Source organism: Zootermopsis nevadensis, unplaced genomic scaffold (assembly GCF_977971745.1).
Source record: "Zootermopsis nevadensis isolate Lab colony 2312 unplaced genomic scaffold, Znev_1.0 Znev_ptg000007l, whole genome shotgun sequence".
Classification (NCBI taxonomy): Eukaryota; Metazoa; Arthropoda; class Insecta; order Blattodea; family Termopsidae; genus Zootermopsis; species Zootermopsis nevadensis.
Window position 1 is genome coordinate 1,472,192 of NW_028259139.1, and position 23,083 is coordinate 1,495,274.

At 40.2% G+C, this 23,083-nt stretch overlaps 2 protein-coding genes across 3 annotated transcripts in view; one reads left to right on the plus strand and one right to left on the minus strand.

Moving 5' to 3' along the window:
• LOC110834670 (uncharacterized) overlaps window positions 1–23,083 on the plus strand; it is a 212,747-nt gene that overhangs the window by 176,116 nt on the left and 13,548 nt on the right. The window contains exon 1 of one of the 2 annotated variants that reach the window (XM_087343883.1): window positions 15,974–16,628. The exons of the other annotated variant lie outside the window; for it this stretch is intronic. The gene's annotated coding sequence lies outside the window, so the exon portion shown is untranslated. Of the gene's footprint in view, window positions 1–15,973; window positions 16,629–23,083 lie in introns of those variants that run through there. 2 annotated transcript variants of the gene reach the window in all.
• Window positions 1,423–22,325, minus strand: LOC110834668 (uncharacterized). The gene is made up of 3 exons (XM_022074075.2): window positions 22,178–22,325; window positions 4,593–4,654; window positions 1,423–3,746 (listed from the first exon to the last, which is right to left on the minus strand). Exons 1-3 carry the CDS (start codon window positions 22,262–22,264, stop codon window positions 2,450–2,452), a joined length of 1,446 nt encoding a protein of 481 aa, XP_021929767.2. The 5' UTR covers window positions 22,265–22,325; the 3' UTR covers window positions 1,423–2,449.

Sequence of the window (23,083 nt, forward strand, 5' to 3'; positions counted from 1 at the left end):
GTTTCCTTCAACTCCTATCTCCCATAGATCCCGCCTGAGATTATCCTTCCATCTACGTCTAGGTGTCCCCAGAGGTCTCTTCCCCTCAGACTTCCCAAATAGTGGACCCAACCAACCAGATGGCTTACGGAACCCGAAGGTTCATCACCGAATTAACCAAAGCCCTCCACCGGACCCTGTCCTGGGCCAACAAAATCCAGTCTCCTTCAACTCCTATCTCCCATAGATCCCGCCTGAGATTATCCTCCCATCTACGTCTAGGTCTCCCCAGCGGTCTCTTCCCCTCAGGCTTCCCAAATAGTGGACCCAACCAACCAGATGGCTTACGGAACCCGAAGGTTCATCACCGAACTAACCAAAGCCCTCCACCGGACCCTGTCCTGGGCCAACAAAATCCAGTCTCCTTCAACTCCTATCTCCCATAGATTCCGTTTGAAATTATCCTCCCATCTACGTCTAGGTCTCCCCAGAGGTCTCTTCCCCTCAGGCTTCCTAACCAATATCTGGTGCACACCTCTTGTCCCATCCATGCGCGCTACATGCCCCGCCCATCTCACTCTTCTCGACTTAATCACCCTCACAATACTGGGGGAGCAGTACAGATTTTTAAGCTCGTCATTGTGCAGTTTTCTCCACGCCCCATCGTCTTCCCTCTTAGGCCCAAATATCCTCCTCAACACCCGATTCTCAAACACCTGCGATCTGTGTTCCTCCCTCTGAGTGAGAGACCATGTTTCGCACCCATACGAAACAACAGGTAAGATTATTGTTTTGTATACTTTAATTTTCAGGTTCTTAGAAATCAGACGGGAAGTCAAAATATTTTGTACTGAGAAGTAGCAAGCATTTCCGGAATTTAATCTCCTCCTAACTTCTTCGTGAATATCATTTTGATTTCTTATTGTTGTTCCCAAATATTTGAACTTTGTAACCCTTTCAAAGGACTTATTAGCTACCCTAAGATAATTTTGCCCGCCTGTCTTCTGACGACGAGATACTAACACGTACTTAGTTTTTTCTGAATTTACTTCCAGCCCCACTTGTCTACCAGCCTCTAGTAAAACTTCTGCGTTCCTCTTTATTGTATTTATATCGTCCCCCAATAAATTAACATCATCACCAAATGCCAATAGCCGATGTGTCCCGTTCAATTGCAAACTCTCCTGCCTATCTTGGACTTTCCTGAAGGCATATTCTAAAGCAAAGTTAAAGAGCCATAACGTGTTCTTAGCTTACCTAAAACTTAAAGAACACCTAAAATCTTGACAGAGAACAGTCCTGAAGCATTATCCCATGTAATCCGTTACCTACGAGCCAAATTAATTTTATACGCACTGTAATATCACTTTCGGATGCTGGTGTTGGTTTACTTCATGGAATGGCATTCTCAGGGCTTCCAAGAATCCGTCTTCAACTTCCAGATAGCGTAAACAGCGCTCATTTTATTATAAGAACTGCACAGAAAAGCAAACTTTGGATCTCCTTTAATTATATACAGATCATAGATTTGACACACTGGTCTGTTGAGACTCAGAATTAATCTCAGACAACGCGTGTGTTAGAAAAGCAATGGGATCCCCTATATGGGAGATCAGTCCGTCAAATTCCTGTACTGTCATTCATCAAAGACAGACATCCCTGTCCAGTGTATGGTGGAACGTCGCGATATTCTGGTTGGCACTAATGCCTGGCTTCGAATCTCTTCTCGTTTTCCAGTGTTTCTGACAGATTTTAAGTTTATTTTCTTAATTCTCTCAAGGTTAAGGTTTTATGGTTCCGTAAAGAATGCCGTACCCATTTGGATTAGTATCATTTCTAGTTCAACATTTATAATCATGAGATGGTAAAGTTGCGTCATATTGTGATATAATAAATATGTATTAAATCTTGTCCGTCTAATCACAATAAATTCTTATTAAATATTAAAATATTACAATAATTAACATTTAAAATATTTAAAATATCAAATAGGAACTGAAACATGTCGTGAAAAATGATGGTCTAATGTAAATCGAATATTTCGATAAAGAACATCATTTGATATTTTAAATATTTTAAATGTTAATTATTGTAATATTTAATAAGAATTTATTGTGATTAGACGGACAAGATTTAATATATAATTATAATCATGTTAACATTCGTTGCTGCGTAATATTTCCAACTGGTAAGACGTCGTTTAATAAACTTAAAATAACATTTGGAGCATTTTTAACACTTATAACAACGAATTATGAAGGAACAAAAAATCGTCTTTGTTTTAACTACGCTTTATCAACTGCATAGGATGTCAGGATGATCTGAAAGCGATTTATTTGGATGTTCTGATGGAAACCACGACGCTCAGCCGATGATTGGACCAGTGTCAACTCAGACAGAAGATGACACGACAGGCTGAATTGAGAGTTGATTTAATGCTGTACATATCTACATGTGCGCGATCTAAGCCTCACGCCGAAGTCTCTAGCTGCTTATTCCCGACATTTGTCTGGACGGGGTGGAACGAATTGCTAAAAGAGCTGTATGGCTTCGGCGAGATCACTCTGAGCGCCTGCTGCATCGGTGGCGAGGCGGCGTCTTCGTCGTCGTCTTCGGCGCCCGTCCGCGAGGCCGACGCTTCCAGAAGGTCACTTAGCGCAGTCTCTAGTTCGCTGAGCGATGGCGTCATCGAAGACCGTCCACTGCTGCCATGACTGGTTGGCTCTCGCAAGGTAGGCGGCAGACCCAGCTCTCTCAGAACCTGCTGAGCCCCGCTGTCCTCCATCTTGCCCTCGGAGGTCTGGAACTCTTTAAGCAGTCGGAGGAGAGTCGAATGCGTCGGTTGTCCTCCATCTGGGTGACCCCATTTCTCTGGCGGTTTGGATTTCGTGTTCTCTGGGCTCGGCGGCGGAGTCTTAAGACCGGTCTCTTTGAAACCGTTCATAAGAGTTAAATCTGCAGGTGTTTTTTTCAGGTTTACGAAGTCATACACAAGGACCGGATTGTCGATGGATTCAGGCCTTGGTTCGGATAGACTGCTTTCGCCTTTATCTTCCTGTGTTCGATCCTCTGTAGAGGATGCTGGATCCAGTTTGCACTCAGATGAACTCGTCTCCGTTTTGTGTAACTCGCTGTCCGGCGTCCTTCGAGCTCTTTGTGGTGGAAGCATGGTTTGTGGTGGGCTCGCCTCATGAGCTTCGCAGTGTTCGATGACACGGAGGTCCCAATCGTCTAGTCCGTCAAACGAATCGTCGCTCTCGGAGGAATTCCTCTGTGCACTCTTTAGTTTCTGCTGTTCTGGCTTGAAGGCACCGAAACTTCTACATCTCCTAACGCAGTTTTCGATCTTCTCAACTGTCAGTGAGCTGATGCCCGGGCTCTTTCCCGACAGGGGCATGCACGATTCATTTATCATCGGCGTCCCGTGGCCAGAGGCTGGCTTCTCGTTGTATACAGACAGGGAGAGATCGGAGTAGTTTGGCAGAGATACAGTGGACAGTGTCTTCTGCCTCCGTTTCTTGTTGGCCACGTCAGGTGGTTGTGGCGGTGGAGGGCGGGGGACGGACTTCCATCTCTCCTGTTGCAAACGCTGTTGTTTCTTCTTCCTAGGCGGAGGTATTGGTGTTCTGTTCTCGTCTGGTGAATCGGGGACGCTGAGAGACGCGATCTGCCATTTAGAATTTGCGTTCAATGCATGCGTAGCGCTGATGGGCTGGTGTCTGGTGTGGATAGGTTCTGGCTGGCTTACGATCGGTCTACTCGTTACTCTGCAACAGAAAGTTTCATTTTAATATTGTATATCCGACATAAAAACATAATCAGAACCCCAAAGCAGTGGAATTACGCCTGAATTTTTTTTTAAATGAGCTCAAAGTATCGCTTTCTGAGTTCTCTGTTTGGTTCTCGTGTAGTAAATAAATGCCCTTGGTGTTTGAGCATTATCCCGAAACTTCATGGGCTATATTCGAAGACAATTTGTCTCTCCCATTGGCCGCGTGAACTGTAGGCGCCCACTACCTTAAGACATGCGATGGCTGGGATCAGATAAAATATTCACGGACTAAGAATTCTTGAAGATCTCCCTGACAATCCGGGAAAGAGAATTCTGAGGAATGTAGACAGAAATAAAGTTACTTACGCAGAAGATGGCTGTCTTCTGGGTTGTAGCGCATTGTAGCACTGTAGAAGTATGTCACTCATCGCCCTGATGATGGAGGCAGTATGACCTCTGAAAGTCGGTAAACGTCTACCAGACTAGACGGCGCTACGTCCCAGAAAATAGCCATCATCGGAGTCACCGCCGTGAAAACCTCAAATCCTACTTAATCATATTTTAACGTGTATTATAAACTGAATTTGGCAGAATATTTTGTGTTGAGGAAAGGCGAGGTACTATTTTTTTTTTTTTTTTGGTGATTAAAGTCCATTATATTTCCCGGGTGCAAACTTGTGTCCTTGAAACGATGATAAAAATACGGTGTGATATTTATAATGAATGGTTAATAAAACGGGTGACATGTATGAGGAAGTTATATAAAGGGAAAAAATCTATAAAATGAGAAATCCCAAAATGACGAGAGGAAAAATCCTTTCTTCAGGATTTCACGTCTCACCTGTCAGTGATGTTCTTGCTGTTCTCGGAGGCCCTCGGTCTCTGGTCGGTGTTTGGACAGATCTGAAATCGTACAGAATCACTGGTGAAATGTAAAGTCCCCCAGTGGCTCACTCCACAGTTGTTCAGTTTGCAACCTCCCGCAACTGGACAGTCTGTCTCCGCAGTCTGATGTTCAACGGCAAACACTTCGCTTCAAGGACGCGTTTAAAATTTTCGTATTGATTGACATCTCTAAAACTGGCAGATGCCTCAGGCATAATTTGTGTTGCAGATGTTCATTGCGTGTGATAATGACGCTTATCGACCTTCATAATTCCATATAAAAGCGTTAAAAAGTTTATATTATAACAAATTCGTTTGAAGATTATTTATTTTCCATGATGTGGCGGGTGGACCGCCAATCCTCATATTATTCTCTGCTGTTTTACCTGTCCGTAAAACCAAAAAAATTACTGTTCAAGATCTGTACAGTTTCTCGAAATGTGCCATGATTGCTTAATATCCGTCAACGGCAATAAGACTCAATATTCTGTGTGACGCGACAAACCTCTCAGTAAACATGAGTTGCTTTCCGCAAGCACCGCTAGATGGCAGAGAGTGTCAAACAAGTGCTAACCGGATGGCGCCCCCCCCCCCCCCCATGTCTAAGAATAGTTTCATACCAATTTTTCGTAGGTGTAGACCACACGCATTTAAAAAATACATTATCTTCCCTTCCGCTCCACAAACACTAAAGATGAAGACATAAAAGATTGCGCCGTTGCCAATTTTAACGTTTTCAGTCGAGTGATTAACATTCTGCTTCGTAATCGGGAGATCACACGTTCAAACCTCGGCCCGGAGATCGGCTCTCATGTTTACGTTGTAATATAAGGATTGCAGATGGAGGACAAACATCTCTGTCCACAATTCAATTGTGGGCACCCCTCAGTAGTATGTACAAGTTAGAGGGATGGGAGGGGGGGTACACAGTCCACACTGCTTATATGCGCAGCGAAGAATTGTCCTGCCACGTCACGTCTCACTCCAGCACTGATTTTAGTGTCGGCGTTGGGCCGATTACGTCATCGGACAGTACGTTGTACGAGATCGTCTCGATGTGACGCGTTTGCTTGAAGAAACGATCCCATTTTTTTATTAGTGTGCTCCTCTACATGAGCCCTAAAGCATGTGGTTTCAACACGATGGTGCCCACTTCCCATTTTTCACGTCGCCTGGGCAGTTGTCTTGACAACAGTTTTCCGGAAGGTGGATTGGGCGTGGAGGTCTGATTCACCAGGCCCCCAGTGGTCTCCTTTTATTTGTGTGGGAATGCTTTAAAGTAAAATGCCATGACATTGAAGTTCGTGCGATGTCTAAGAGATGGCTCTAGCAGACAGTACCTAGACGACTAGTTTCCGTCACGGGCTTAATTTGACGTAGTTATGAGCCATCTTCAGGCGAAGGGAGGACACTCTCCCCACCAACAACCTCCCTAAGTGACTAAACTTTTTCGTAATTCGTACTGTGCGCCATGTTAAACTGATATATAATTTTCGTACAATTGTATGTGAATTTGCTCGTTATTGTTGGTTCAAATGCTAAAACATTGCACGTGCAGTGTTTCGTCCATTTTCAGAGAGAGTGTGTACATATTTCGCCCGGAGTAGTCTGCCTGAAAACATCAGAGCATCGCAAGGCGAGACGTGAACTAATTACCATGTGAATAACTGTGTCAACACACGTACGTCTTTATCTTTATTGTTAAGGTGATCATTACGTCACCATGACAACTGGAGTAAACACGCACCCGGTCTCCAGTGTTGCCAGGCGTACGATTTGATCAGTATGTATATAGCATACGATTTTTAAGTTGGTACATTTCAGCGATTATTTCCTAAAGCGTTAAACGACAGTTGATATATCTAATGGAAATATGTTTTTTTTAAGTACGAACTGGATTTTTAAATAAAATTTAAATGATTAATAAGCTTAAATTTCTTATTCATGAATGGAACGTCTATCTCGTATTTTTATATGAATTTAAAAAATGGTAACAGAAATATATTTACCTATTCCCGTAAAAAGAAATAAGATACTCAAATGTGTACTTCAGTTCGCCCTGATAATGGAGGCAGCAGGCACCTCTGAAACGTCGGTTAAAATCTACCAGACTACACGGCACTACAGCATTGAAAACATTGTGAACCTTCATGGGTTTTTTTCTAAATTGGAGAATTTATTGACTAATATAATGTGAATCTGCTTCTCAAGAAAAGTTAATTAGTTAGATAATTAGATCGTAACAGAATTTTTCATGGGATACGAAGCGTCTTCAACAATTTGTCCTTCATGTGACCACGTCATGGCGGTGTGATCATTCCATTAACCGGATTAAGGTTGGGAGAAATACCATCTCAGCGTCTATTCGGAGTCCAACATCCCCACCACTGGGGGTCTTCGCCTCTTGGCTGGCAACCAATTAGCAGGACACCATCTTGCTTTCAAGATTCATTACAGTATACAAGCCTAGGGAGAAGCGAAGTTTGGAAAGACCACTGAGATGGCATTAAACCATAATTGGCCACAGTATCTGATATCTGACAGGCCGATGATAACAGAATTTGACTTATATTTCTGATAAAATGGTTAACAGCAACATGGCGGCATCTGGAACACGAATGTTTCTTTCGTATTTCTGTACGGTAACTGATTAACGGTGGTCTAGCGGTTAAAACGCTGGCCTTGTAATCCTGGGGGTCTCGGGTTCGATTCCCGGCGGTGCCCGAATTTATAACTTGTGTTGGGCAAGGCCGTGGTCTAGGCAACACGGAGTTTTCCTCCGTGGCATCCCAACAATTACTCCATTCACACACAGAGGAAGGCAATGGCAAACCACTTCTGGATCATCTGCCAAGAACGTATATGAACAGGTCCCAGTCCGAGAAAAGGATGGAAGGATCCAGTTCATATGGACCTGTCGTCAGACAGAACACTAAACAAAAAACTGATTAAGTATTATATACGCATGTCTGCAAATTTATCGTTTAAAACGTTTGTTTAGTTCTCTTTTGGCGTTACTTTCAATAAGAGTATTTTATCTTCAAGTTCATGTATTCTTTGATAACAAAATGCACAGACATTACGTTGAACTGTACAGAGACATAACCTCACTGTTTCTTATTAATTTCGCTGAAATTGTAAAGAAAGCAAAAGCCTCTTTTTTTATTTTTGTAAATTGATAATCTCGCATAGGATTTGAGCTTTGTGAACAAAATTTTATGTAATAAGAGCCGATACGGGACCAAAATTCAATTCGTTGAACAAATTCATCTTACGTAATTCCGGAAGATAACGTCCCTGTGCGCATTCTTCTCACGCGCTACGTACAAGGAACTGAGAACGTTATTTATTAACCGTCCATCAGCAGACGTGCTTAAGTCTGAAATAATTAGGTCCTGTTTCGCGCGTGGTATTTTTATTTTATCACGTAACGTGGGAAAGACAATGAACAGCTTCCACGCAGAAGCAGATCCTGTCGCTCAAACGACCTGAGCAAGTGATTTGCGTTCATTTACATGTCACACGAAACTAAGGGATTGAAGGGAAACACTAAACGATCATGAGCCTCATTTATAATGCGCAAATAAAGACATCGTTACGTAGTCTTAATGCGCATGCGCAATGGAGACTAAAATTGTTTTGTAATTTGTAAAATTTATAAACAGGTTACGTGCAGAGCAGCAGTTGAAAATATTTGTTTAGGGTTTTTACATAATGTTCGGTGTAACACAGAGTCGCGTTCTTATTGCTGATTTGTTTGCAAAATACCGGACGCTACGTACGTCATGACGCAAGGACTGAATGAGGAAAACTGCCTTCATTTTAAACATTGCAAACCACTTTTCTTTAGTCTCTCCACGGCGATACGGAAATCAATTTTCGGCCTGAATTAGGGGACCAGAGAGGTTTGGGAGGGGTAGCAGATGTCGGTAATGTCTTTAGATTACGCGGTACAGTAGAGCAGGAGGGCGGTGGGATAATCAAAAAGGTCGGTTAACACGGAAGACTAATGGAAAAGACGTAACTTTCGACTCAGTAACTCAATTTGCGATATTATTATCTTACGAAGAAAATTCGACATCAAATGGGAAAAAAAAAATCTGTCAAAAACAGGAAACATAAATTTGTATTTTATTTATTTTATTATATTATTTAGTGTTCTGTCTGACGACAGGTCCATATGAACAGGATCCTTCCATCCTTTTCTCGGACTGGGACCTGTTCATATACGTTCTTGGCAGATGATCCAGAAGTGGTTTGCCATTGCCTTCTTCTGTGTGTGAATGGAGTAATTGTTGGGATGCCACGGAGGAAAACTCCGTGTTGCCTAGACCACGGCCTTGCCCAACACAAGTTATAAATTCGGGCACCGCCGGGAATCGAACCCGAGACCCCCAGGATTACAAGGCCAGCGTTATATGAAAGTTTATTTTTTTAAAAGAAATAAATAACGGACATTTGCTTCTTGGCTACATTCGTTTTCTTTGCTTCAAGGTCACGCTAGAGACTGGACAAAAGAACGCCTCTTCAGCGGTTACCTCCCTTTCCCCTCAACGACCAACGTTCTTATGTGCAATCTCGATAGAATGACTCGTGGCACGTAGGATAAAACAGAATATAGGATAATCGTGACTCCGGTATATTTGTCTTATTTTCCTTCTACGCCGCAAAGTAGCGACGTAGACGAAACGCACGGTTCTACCCTGGCAAAACTGACAGATTACGTCTAAATGCTGTTCCCTAGTCGATGACAACGCGAAGTATCTCATGTCTGCCCTGTTAAATTGCGTTTGGAATCAGCCTATTAAAAAATTTTCACGAAGCCATTTTAAGACAAAGAAATCGGTCCGTACCGCACAGGAAACACACTTTAAAATTCTTAAGATCAACTGATTAATGCTGTTAGTCGAGGCAATGTCTGCTCTGAGAGACACACAACACGTATGAATGCAAACTGCAATTATGGGTTCATACAGTTAACCCTTTGAAGCCGAAGATCGTCTAAATATTATTTATGAATTCAGTCCGTACCGCGAAGAAAACACTACACCTCACCATTACGAAAATCAGCTGGTTAACCATTTGAAGCCGAAGCTCGTCTTCATAATATTTACGAATCCAGACCGTACCGCGAAGAAAACACTACACCTCACCATTACGAAAATCAGCTGGTTAACCATTTGAAGCCGAAGCTCGTCTTCATAGTATTTACGAATCCAGACCGTACCGCGAAGAAAACACTTCACTTAACCATTAGAAGTCGAATCAGGCGGTACCACATAAGATTTAACAAAAGAACATCCCGGTCAAAGCCTTATATTTGGCTTTAAAGAGAACACTAGACTCTGTTAAAATGTCCTTTGCTTTCCACATTCAGTCCTTTTACCAGCATTTGGTTTAGATATTTATAGACTTTTCAGTGACATTTCCTGAAGCAAATTAGCTTCTAATGCACGTCTCTGCAAAGAAATTAGGAAACACTGAGCCCTGTCCTCAATCAGTGGAGGTGTTGGCGATGAGGAAGACTTCCAGCCAGCAAGCCGGATCTCAACTCCTGAATAAACCTCAGCACGGTAACGTCACAACAGGCTTTGAACGAGTTAGCCGACAATATTAAAAAACATTTTCCAATTTTGTAAAATTATAATCCGGAATCTTCCAAATGAAACCCTTACACCACGAATCGATTCCCTCGTCCAGTGCGCTTCGAGCCTAAATGCTGGAGGATTTAATAAATATCGTATCAGAACGTGTCTGATTGGTGCAACATTCATACCGTTCTTAACGTGCCCGGTTGTAAAGATTGTGAAACAGAACAAGGTTCAGTAAACGTCCCGTTTTCTAAGTCTGAAGGACGCTTAAAATTTTCACTTTCGACGAACCGGCAGACAGCCACAGTTAGAAATTAAACTGAATGCGCAAGGCTACGTTTTTGTCGCCTGGATACAATTTTAACCCTTTAGTTCAGTGGTATTCAACCTTTCTTGTTCGCGTACCCCCAGATATAATTTGTCTCCAAATTTGTACCCCCAAAGTCGTTGGTGTATAATTCAAGTTATACGTAGTATATAATCTACATCTAAGATAAATTAAATAAATTACATTACTGATTATTCAGTGTTTATCATAAATAATATTTTTTAAAAATTTCACGTACCCCCTAAGATGTCTTCGCGTACCCCCAGATATAATTTCTCTTCAACGACCTTCTGGGATATTGCGTAGTGTTGTCTCATTGAAGTTGACCGACGTTTCAGTGGTGCGATCGTTTTAATAAAGCAGTACGCATCTCTAAACGTCTACTTCTTCTAAGAGACGACACGGCGCTGTATCCCAGAGGAATGTTACCTTCATCTGTCTCCCACTTTTCTTAGTCTTTCTTAATTTTTCTTTCACACGTACTTAATAAGTTTTCATCCCATATCCGTATTAATTAAATATGATATATTACGTTCAGGGTAGTTGACGCTACGAACGTGTTAAGTAGCTTCAGATCTCATAAATGGATATGAATTTCAAAACTGCAAATAGCATCTGTTCTGATGCTAGTAGGCCGTAGCTTTTTTTGTAGTCTGAGGCGATTGAATCAGATAGTAGAAACCAAAACCTACATAGACAATTACCTCTTATTGATGTTGTCATTTCCATAGTGACACTTACAATTCAACCGCTGCTTTGAAGGACACGTTATTTACACAGTTTTTACTACGTATTTAAATCGAGGATTTCAGGTTACCGTTTCCTGTAAATTACGCAGTTTCTAATTGTGGAGTTAATCCCTTCGTCTTTTCTTGTTAGCGTTTTTTTTTCCTACTCAGTTAACTCATTTCATGTTTTTCCTCAGAGGAGACTTCATAAAAATTGCAAGTTATTCGTTTACTAAGATTTGGAGTAGAGATATCCTGATAGCAAAATATCTGCAAGCTCGAGTTACGTCACAATAAGAGTTCTAACGCTTTATGAGCTATCTCTGCCCTCCCACCCCGTACTTAGGCTTCCTAGAAACCAAGTTTTGTAAGTATCTGTAACGGTCAACGAAGCTCGGAGATATTTTGCGACAAACAACTTTTTCTTTCGTTCGTTTGTTAAATTGTTAGCTACAGAGGTAATGTAGTATCGAGGAGGGAGTTGCTGTGAATGATTCAGAAGCTGTGGAGGTCGTGGCCTGTTTTAAATTTATAATTTGTCACGTTCTTCTGGGATGACACAACCAGGAAAAACCTGACAGAAAGATTCGAAGACACGATTAACCATTTCCCTTAATTTAAAACTTTGGGATTGTTTACCGATGGGTGTTGAGAGTGTGTTTCAGTGACTGAACATGTGTGCCTGCGAGACCCAGTGACTTCATGAGAGAATATGTCAGTGTGTACGTCTCTGCGTGTTGTGTTCGTGAGAGGATTGGTGGTTCTGTTTGCGTGTGTTAAAGAGTGAGTATGTCTGTCTGGCCACGAACCAGGTGTGGTTTCTAGGCCACCAGCCGCTGTATCTTTCTGCAAAGTGATTGCCCAAGCGTCCACATCCTCATACAACTTTCATATTTATCTCCTCTCGAATTGTTGTTCACCTGTTATCTGCAAGGACGTTACTGCCCGTCTGACGTATTCTTCCTAATACGAGACGTGAAATGTGCAACATTTTGTAAACCTTCAGCATGGACGATGTGTGTCCACTTGCAAATCGTCTCAGTGCGAATAAAGAATGGATAATTAAGACTAATCTAGCTTGCAGTATTCAAATGTTCTTTGGTATAGGAACCTCTCGTTCGTGATGTTTAATCATTGTAGACTCAAATCTGTTGTTGCAAAACCAATTATTAATACGGGTTTGTTATACTAATATGCATATAGGTTAATAACAAACACGTCTTTGTATGTCGAATACGTAAAAATACTTCAAATAAAAGTAGATAAATTTAATGAGTTATATATTTTATGTGTAATAAGATCACCATTTGACGTCCATTGCATATGTGTCCTTCGGTTTACGAATATTGATAGAGCAGCTTTTTTTAAACTGGTTTTGTACATTGCTTTAATGTTTCTGGAAATTCGCCTTCTTTTATTTTAATCTTTCTATTAATATCTGTCATTACCAGTCCTGAAATATATATCATCACGTTTATGATCGTAATTTTCGCTCTTATGAAAACATTTCTTACATCTAAATCGTTCTCATTTATTATTTCGATAACGTCGAGTATTCGGATCACATGGCTACTTCCCTACAAGCTTCTATAAAAGTTTATGTCATGTACCAAATTATTCATTTAATGAGATAATTAATATAATGTTGTTATTCTAGTGTCCGAGTATTTTTATAACCCACTACAAAAAAGTTAAGTTGGTTACGTCAGTTTCTTAGCTGTTGAATCATAACGCCCTTAAAAAAAAACATAAATGTAGATAGTTTAAATCTTTAGCGTGGAAAGAATGTAGAGATTTCAACGAAATCTGTTACAAAAATTAAATGTCTGCAGCAAAATAAGATGACGCCGAGATGACGTCTGAGCGTTAGAACGACAATTTCAAGATTAAATTTATTTTAATTTCACAGTTTTTTGTACAGCAGTCAGGACGAATCTGTGCGTTCCACGTCCGTTACAAATTAAAATGCAAAGGAATCGCGGTTAGGAGGGATATTTTGAGAAGGAAGCATATTCTGTCCATATTACAAACATTATTTCCCAGCGGCAGTACTTTGTATAGCCAGCTGTCTCAGTCCCGATGTCGGCAATGTCTTTGGTTTGCTTACCAAGCTAGTGACGTACGCGAAACGCACGGATTTGTCTCCCGGGTGCTGTAAGTCTGATCGCAAATATGTTACTCTTTTCAACATCACGGCGGCGTTAGTTTTGAAATGAGTGGACTCTCACCTCCGTCTATTCATAATTTTAATTATCGGAGAACGCTTACGGAATTCTGTGCACTACATAAAGCCATCACGTTACGCGCCATGTAGGCGCTTGGGGGGAGAGAAGTGTAGCTCCTAGTCATTCTTAAACTCGGCACTAGATGGGAGTAAGTTGTCAGCGTCACGCCCCGGCCGGGTTTTACCCTCGGAGAAAGGGCCCCGATACCCATTGGACAGGAGACTGGGTAGGCCCCAAAAACGTAAAAGTGTTTACTAATTTAAATGAATAATCCTGTTTATATATAATTATTGTAATGAGTTTTCTTTATCACATAACCTAAAATATCATCAGAGTCAATAACTGTTATCTTCTAAATCACTTGCAATTACATTGTCCGTGCTAGTTATCGAATCTGGTACCCATGTAATTAATAATTTAAGTGCCTGCGATTAATTGATTAATTACAGCGGTGAATTTTTTTTATTAGACTAAGAATAGTCAGCCTTCCTTTTTAGTACACATCATGAATCATTATGCAAAAAAAAACACGTAACTGAGAAATTAATCGATGTGGTCACCTGCTAATAAGGAAGACCCCGCCCACTGCCCCCGATATGGTATTCATGAGCCATGGAACAGGTTCCAAGTCGTTCGATGCACATGAAAGAGATGATAGAAAACCACGCACACGAATATTTGCGAGTTTATGCTCATTTGCGGCGGGAAAATACGATTTGTCGATTGATTCACCACAGTCTGACAGATTTATTAAGTAATCCTCGCTATACGAGTTCATTTATTGAATAATTATTCATGGGGGGAAAAGCCGAAATACTGTAAGAGAAATCTACTCCAGTGCCATTTGTCTGTAAGTGTCGTGACTGAATTTCTCTGTCTTCCCTGGCATCCATTTTATCTGGCCCATGAACACACACGTAAATCATTTCTGTATGTCACAACAGATAAAGTAATGTAATGTTCCTGAAGAAATAACTCCATGAAGAAGGGTCCTCCTCGATAAGTTGAAAATTGTTTAGATCGTCAAGAAATTCCTCGCCTCTAATGGAACCTGAAGGATCATATTCTGCTCTCTGGACCCCGCTACTAATCTGTTCGGAGTATCTAGTCCACATTCTTACATTTTTTTATTTAATATCCGTTATAATATTATCCTCTCGTCTACGGCTGTCTCTAAAGTGGTCCATCACGTCAGGTTTTTCGATTAAAATTCTATAGGAATTTCTTATCTCGACCGTGTCCACCGCTGTAAATGTAAGATGCTACATAAATGTCCTTCCGAAATAAATAGCACTTTTCTACCTTGTAAATGTATCTTAAAATAATATTCATATAAAATACATCCATTACGTAACCCCCCCTCCCCCTCAAACGTATTTATCAGGCTGTTCTGCGTACATGCAGTGGTTTCATGAATCAAACATTTGGAACCGTTGCTTTTAAGAATATTGTATGTGTTTTGGTGCTACAGAAATAATAATAATCTGTGGTGTAAGAGCCCTCTGAGAGCCAAAGCCGATATATGCGTCGCGGATTAGGTTGTAGAGAGTATAATGTGATGACCTTGGCTATTCGCTCGTCCGCCATCTTGCGCATGCGCAATCACAGTCCTACCAGTTTGAGACAGATCTACGAAAATCTAAGGTTAGTTTCAGTCTCACTTACAAAGGCCATGTAGACACTTGAACTAAACTACTGGTCAGGATACTGGTGGAAAATGGCCTCATTACAATCCCATGCAGTATCTGATGTCGATTAAAGTCGCAATGAAAAGTAGTAAGAACGTATATTTACTAACATCCGCCTAAAAAGGAGTTTTATAATAATCTTTAAAAATGTGCTACTTCTCTCCCGGCTTTACTATATATTAAAATGGAAAACAGTCGTACAATCGGATGAAGAGACAAGAGTCTGTCAGACATTTACCACAAACCTGCAGTGTGACCCACTCTCAGTACTGGAGGATATAACTCGTTCCAAGGCTCTAATTTCTCACGAACACCGCTTCTCGTAAAACTATTAAAATGTATGTCACTCGAAAATAATTCCGCAAAATTAAGATTGGTTTCCGTAAGAATAAGAATTTCTGAGATGGACTTACGACACCGCTTATCACTTGTTTCAAAAACTGCATTCACAAAGGTGATATTTCAGGTTCTCACTGTGACGAGTATGCTTACTGCCTTCATCAACAAGGCGATAACCGTGATAATTTGAGGAAGAACCTCCGAAACGTCGGTTAGCATATTCCAGATCTCACGTCGTAATATCACAAAAGTTCAATATACTGTACTTTAAAGAGCCACCAGCCCCAAACAATTCAGTATCGTACAGTACAGGCTTCGCTCGTAACAGCGCTAGTGTTGCTTCTAACTGACAACTTCGCGCGGCTGCCATGATGATATTATTTGTGTTTGGAAGTTAAAAGAGATAAAGCTGGCATTGCATCTTATAACGTGTTGTTCCTACCAGGTTCAAAAGTTGCATTATAAGGGACAAACACGCCGAAGTGTTGGTACCATTGGATTGCTTTCGTTTTACAAACTCAGGAAAGACAATGAACTGTGACGTACGCGAGTGTGTGTTTATCCCGTATTCTTGTACATTTAAGAAAGAAATCGAATTTTTATGAAGGTTGGAATGAAGGTCGTGATATATAAAATGCTCCAGCGCCATACTGCGATAACCCTTGCTTTCTACGACTCCAACGTGGTGGCCTTGGAAATATGTGACGTGGGACTAATAAACAACGCCATTGAGTGCTCAATAATAGGAATGTTTACAGTGTCTTATATTTTAATTATGCACAGATTTAGTTAAGAGTGCCTTTTGTATTAAATTAAAAATATACGAAAATCGATTTCGTGACGCTGGTCGATTGGTTCCTCTCAAATTACGCCGTTTAAGTTATGTCGAATGATAACGGGAAACTGTGAAGTGTAAGGTTTCGGGCTGAAGAGATCGGTACAGTCGAGTCAGACAGAAAAGACACGAATGCATCAGACGAAAATGATGTTAACTACAGGATTTTTCCAGTTTATGACACCCACAGCTGTGAAATCTGAGGTCGGCAGGCTACGTCCTTCTTCCCGGAAAACTAACCTCTTTGGCTAAAGAGTGGTAAGTAGACAGTCAAAACAATTGACACGTGATCCACAGAATATTCAAGTTGCTGTTGAATTGATTGTACACGATTTGAAAGTCGGAACGTGGTTCACAGTCAGCACTTGGAGAATAATACGGTCATTTCTTTAGACGAAACAATAAACTACGAACGTTACGTAAGATTTAAGAATTAAGATTGAAAAAGAGTGGGTGTGTTATGATGGACAATGCTTACGTCCAGCACAGCTGATAATTCCATGAATGCTTTAAGTTTTTGGTGGACGAGGTACAGCCGATTTAAATTATTTTGTTAGTAGGGAACAGTGAATAATTCCTATAAAATAAAAGAACTGAAGAAATTTTAGGCAGGATATTTCTGTTATTCCAAGACAACTTGGCCGTGCGTCTGGTAGATTTTTGCACAGAAGCAGAATTTTCTGAAATTCGAAACTCTACTTTGAACTAAGTTAGGTCACACTGTAAGGGGGAAAACTTGCAGTGTATAATCGGAATCACCTGCTCCGCTATGCGGGAAGCTTGCCGTAACACCCTATGAGACACCAGACTCACGATAAACTGGACACTCTGTACTTTTTATAAAGATGCGAAATTTCATACAATTAGGTACTGTAGCCTGTACTATTTACGTTTTGTCAATACCATAATTATTATAATGTCAGATTAAAAGGTTGTTATGAATTAGGAGCAGAAATAACCCATGGCCACGCAACTTGAATCCGGTAGAGATTCGAAACACAGGAACTTGCGAATACGAAATTAGATCAATTGAATCAAAAATTTCCTTGGATATTATCCATCGTTTAGTAAATATTAAACGTAAAAAACGACGTTTCGGAGATGGGACTCCGTCTTCAGGTTCCTACACAGTTGGTGCCCACTAGATAGAGCTAATCCCTATCTCCGGACCGGAAGACGGAGATAGAGTCCCATCTCCGAAACGTCGTTTTTTACGTTTTATATTTACTAGACGATGGATAATATCCAAGAGGTCCGGAGATAGGGATTAGCTCTATCTAGTGGGCCCAACTGTGTAGGAACCTGAAGACGGAGATAGAATCCCATCTCCGAAACGTCGTTTTTTACGTTTTATATTTACTAGACGATGGATAATATCCAAGTAAATTTTTATTCAATTGACTCTTCACCATCTTCAAGGAGTTTTAGATTTGATACACGAAATTAGATCGCTAACAATTACAGATCTTAATGTGAGTTGGTTTGAGATGGGTTTAAATCGTTTCTAATAACAGTTGAACGACTTTGAACGTTTAAGGTTCTAGTATCAGATAGTTAATCAAGAAATTTTATATGAAATATTTTGCTGACGAAGGATTTTCGTGTTATTCGGGCAGGTGACGAATTTCCTCACACAATACCTAAAAGAGCTAGTGATATATTATCAGCCACTCACTACTGTTTGTTTCTTTGTTTATTACACAAGTCTCTGTGTAATACTTGCTAATTGCTGTCACAAAGTATTAGCATTCTTTACAGCGGGAGAGCAAGGTCGTATCTTTCTGTAAAGTGCGATAATTTTAACCAATCAGACCGAGAGTTTGGACGAAAGGAAAATCAACACCGAAGGGCGAAGTCTGTGAAACTAACTTCAACACTCGTACCAACATCCTGCGTTCATTTTATGAATTTCGTGTAAAGAACGCCGATTTACAACATTGGTATTGCGAAACAAGAGTTGTTGGTGAAAGTTCGTACAGAGACAATGCAATCCCAACAGCCTTATGAAGCTAATAGCTTACGCACTGGCGATGATGCAGGTTAAATAATACAACTTCAAGATGCAACTCTGGAAATTCTGAATGAACCTGGTGAAGATTTTACATTAACACTGCAAATGGTATAAATCTCAATTATGTTTTAAGATCTACAACAACAACAAAAACTACTATTAGAAGTAACAGTTACGAAATAATCATCACTAATTTTGAGAACCAAACTAACCCCATTAATACTACACTCTGTGGGTAAATCTCCCAGACGGTGAACGTCACAACGTATTACACAGTCCCACTGACATACTAAAAGGTTACTCTGCACATATCAGCGAGAGATAATTATCGAAATTAACTTTCTAATGGTAGACGCCAAAGATTCAACACCCCTAATACCACACTCCTCCATTGGACACAATTTTTCCATTCGCTTCTCATACTCAGATCCCATTTATCTAAGATTCAACTTAATCCTTTTAGCTCCTTCACGGTCTTCCAAATTGCCGTTTTCAAAGAGACTTTTACATTAAAATTCCTTACGCATTCCTTGTCTCATTTATCTACATTCTCAGCTCACCAGTGCCTCCTAGATGTGGCCATCTCAACCCGCCCAAAACACGAAACTTCTTCGCACATATTATTTCATGTTTCCAAATAATTTTATAGTCTTAGGTCCAAATATTTTAGTACCCACGTTGTTTTCTAACACTTCTAAATCTGTGTTCTCCACTGAAGCTAAGAGGCCAGAGTAATTCATCCTGGGTGATCTGTTGTCGTGTAAGATTTCAGCTGTTACAGGTTTCAAATATTTGAAAGTTTGTTTTAGACCAAACAAAGATAGCTTCTTGCCAACAGCATTTTGTACGCAAAATATTTCGAAAATAATTGTGGGCATTGTAATGTTATTCTGCCATGGTGGCGATGCAGTTCTATTCGAGATTTGACTTTCTCAAAAATATTTTTATTTAGTGTTCTGTCTGACGACAGGTCAATATGAACAGGATCCTTCCATCCTTTTCTCGGACTGGGACCTGTTCATATACGTTCTTGGCAGATGATCCAGAAGTGGTTTGCCATTGCCTTCTTCTGTGTGTGAATGGAGTAATTGTTGGGATGCCCCCGGAGGAAAACTCCGTGTTGCCTAGACCACGGCCTTGCCCAACACAAGTTATAAATTCGGGCACCGCCGGGAATCGAACCCGAGACCCCAGGATCACAAGGCCAGCGTTCTAACCGCTAGACCACCTCATCTTATTATTATTTAGTGTTCTGTCTGAGGACAGGTCCATATGAACAGGATCCTTCCATCCTTTTCTCTTCTCGGACTGGGACCTGTTCATATACGTTCTTGGCAGATGATCCAGAAGTGGTTTGCCATTGCCTTCTTCTGTGTGTGAATGGAGTAATTGTTGGGATGCCCCCGGAGGAAAACTCCGTGTTGCCTAGACCACGGCCTTGCCCAACACAAGTTATAAATTCGGGCACCGCCGGGAATCGAACCCGAGACCCCCAGGATTACAAGGCCAGCGTTCTAACCGCTAGACCACCGTGGCTATTTCTCAAAAAAATACTTTCCATTAATTTCGTAAGCAAATCCTGCTTCAAATAATAACTCCACATTTTTTATTCTCAACTTTAACGTTCTTAATTCTTGTATTGCAGCCCAAGGTTTTAATAGACTCCCGATCATTAATTCTAACATGTCCAGTCCATGTCAACGGATACAATTTCATTATGAGTTCGTGGAATCTTAAAATCCTCGTCGTGTCTTCTATATTCCCCATAGAACATACATGGGCATTACAAATACAAAGATGTTTCGGATAGAAGTCGTAACTATAAATCTTCGTGAGTACTTCACACGCCATTCCGAAATCGCAGGAGGGTCGGTGTAATGCACTACCAAAACGCCCGTAACTAAGAAACAAATGCTAATTCGATGCTGCCGGCTGGCACACTGATTCACTATGAATGTAGGCCGCACCCCCTAGCGGCAGAAGCTCGTACTACATCCGGTTCGCCCTCTATTGACACAGTCTTGAAACTTTCCGATCGCACCTCGTATTTGTATTGCGCTATACGTTTGCCAAATCTTATTCGCTCATTACCTTCTTTAGACAAGTAATGTCAGACCAAGGGGAAGTTCTTATATGACGCAAATGTGAAGTCGTGACGTATTAATTCTTAACCAAACAGAACGTGTGTGTGACAACATTGGTCGTGAAATGCAGGCAAAGTCTACGATAGGTTTAATTTCAAATTTCATGCTGGTTACAAAAATATGATTAAATAATACCCCCCGAATTACAATATAATTGTCTCAAGTTTAATTTTCCATATCTGTGTGTGAGGATACTTTCAGTAGCAGAACCACGAATATTTTCTGTAAATTCGGCCGGTATCCGGTGCCGATATTTTAATTTGGAACCACACGAAGCAAGAATGTTAACACGATGATATAAATATTAATTACAATTAATTATATTAGGGTACAGACATTTTGAATGTTAAATACAGTAATAAATTAGGAAATGTTTGCTATTTGGACTGCATAAATTATATTATGAAAGCAAGGATATCACATTAACATCTGTACCAACCTGACAAATAACACAGCAGGCACATGCAAGTTTTTAATAACTTCCACCCATAAACTTTACTAGTATTTACTGCTTCTGTGATAGACGTCAGTTGCACTCCAATACTCTAGCGGAGACTTTTAAACCTTTACGACCAAATGTTAATTATATATCCCACCTGTTTCAATAATCGTAACTCAGCCGTTTGTATTTATGAGTTTCGTATAATTCTCACTGTAAACCAGGATTATTTACCTAACTGCACTAATCATTTGATATTTGTAATGGTAACAAGTTTTCTTTGTATTACCGACTGAATTAATATATAATATTTGTACAAACTTCGGCCTTAGAGTTTTAATGACGAATTTATTATACCGCGTATGTGCACAGTGTTCCAAATTTCTTTTAAATGAGACTTTGTGGTTTTCTCCTCGCATGTAAACGTAGATAATGTGATCTTCGGGGTTGATACCGTATAGTCTTGTAGGTGGTTGGCTCTCTCTATCTTCAGGGTATCAGAACACAGAGGTTCGTTGTTTAAATTATCTATTAATGTTTAGTGTGATGTTCCAGATGTATATTCTATAGGATATATTATGATGGTGAGATGTATGGAGCTTGTAACTCAGTTTGGACGATAAATTATCGGGAAATATGAAGACAAAGGAGAAAATAGTTCAATATTATTAATTAAAATCTGAAAGTAATGTAGTGGAATGGACTTATCTTGAACAGGCTCTTGTGAACATGTTAATTAACCTTAAAGGTTGGGAATTTGTTTACCAGCTGAGCAACTGTTAGCTTCTGAAGAAGAATTCTGCCCCCACGGAGTTAATTGTCGACATGTTATTATATTTTAGTGTCCATATAAAAATCTGATTCAACTTTTTTTTATACATTTCACGTTCTGGCTTGCATTACGGTTCATGAACGGATTTAAACTAAACTTCGCACAACAGAATAATAAGTATTGTTTAAGAACATCTGAAATAATTGTCATCCGGTTCTTCTATCCGAGAAAACTCACTGCATCTACCTTAAAATTATAATTCAGTTAGAGACGTTCATGAAAAAGAAATCTGGAATCGTTCAGAGTCCTCGACGAAATCGACAAATGCACGACAAGACATTGTTTAAAGACGTAATAAAACAGATGGTACACGTCGTTATCACTGCCATGCAGACATTTAAATGTCGCGCCAAGAATCTTAAAAAGGTCCCATTCACTCACCTGCACGATGATCCTATCGAGGGGGGACTTGGAATTGTGCGCTCTGTCTCTGCACCACGCGGCCCCCATGGCGACTGTGGACTGCATCTGGAGAGAACGCTGGTCGCGGCTGTGCCAGGTACAGTTCTAAAATGCAAACTGCAGCAGCAACAGCTCGCGGAGCGAAGAGAAAGGAAGAATGAGGGGAAAATATACAAGAGAAGGAGAAGGAATGGATGGAAATTTTAAAAAAAAATACAATATATGACAAAGGATGAAGAAAAGAAAGAATGAAAACATAAAGAAATGATGAGTAAATAAATTGAAGAAAATAAAACATAAATAGAGAAAGTGAATTTCGTAAATACGAAGTAGATAATGACAATGTTTCGTTTTACACATGACCGTAGCTGTTCTCTTATAATTCCATCGGTGATTACATAGATGGCAGCACAATCACATGTGCTTGGACAACTCTTTCGATAGCGCACTTTTCGTTTTTTTTTATTATTCTAATTTTTTTTTTCTGAATCAGATTTATGCTGATGACATGCTATTTTATGGATACCTACAAGTTTATTTGGTACATTCTTTTGTTAATATTTGGCAAGATACGACCACAGATGCATGCAGGCCCTTACATGAGCCTCATCGTGAATTCCAGAAGATGAGACGAAAAAACATAACACTCTTATAGAACATAAAATCTGTTCACACTTGAAAGGACACTAATGTGAAACTCATATAGACTTAATATAAAATGTTGTTTGCGCCTTTAATAGTTTCTTAACCCCACTTAACAGAATCCTTCTTAAAAGCTGCTGAAGGAATTTCTTACTTTTATGAAACCCTGAGGTCCAGTTTCAAACCTCAATGTCAGTATGAGAATAAATAATCAGATTATTAAAATTTGAATTATCGCAGTGC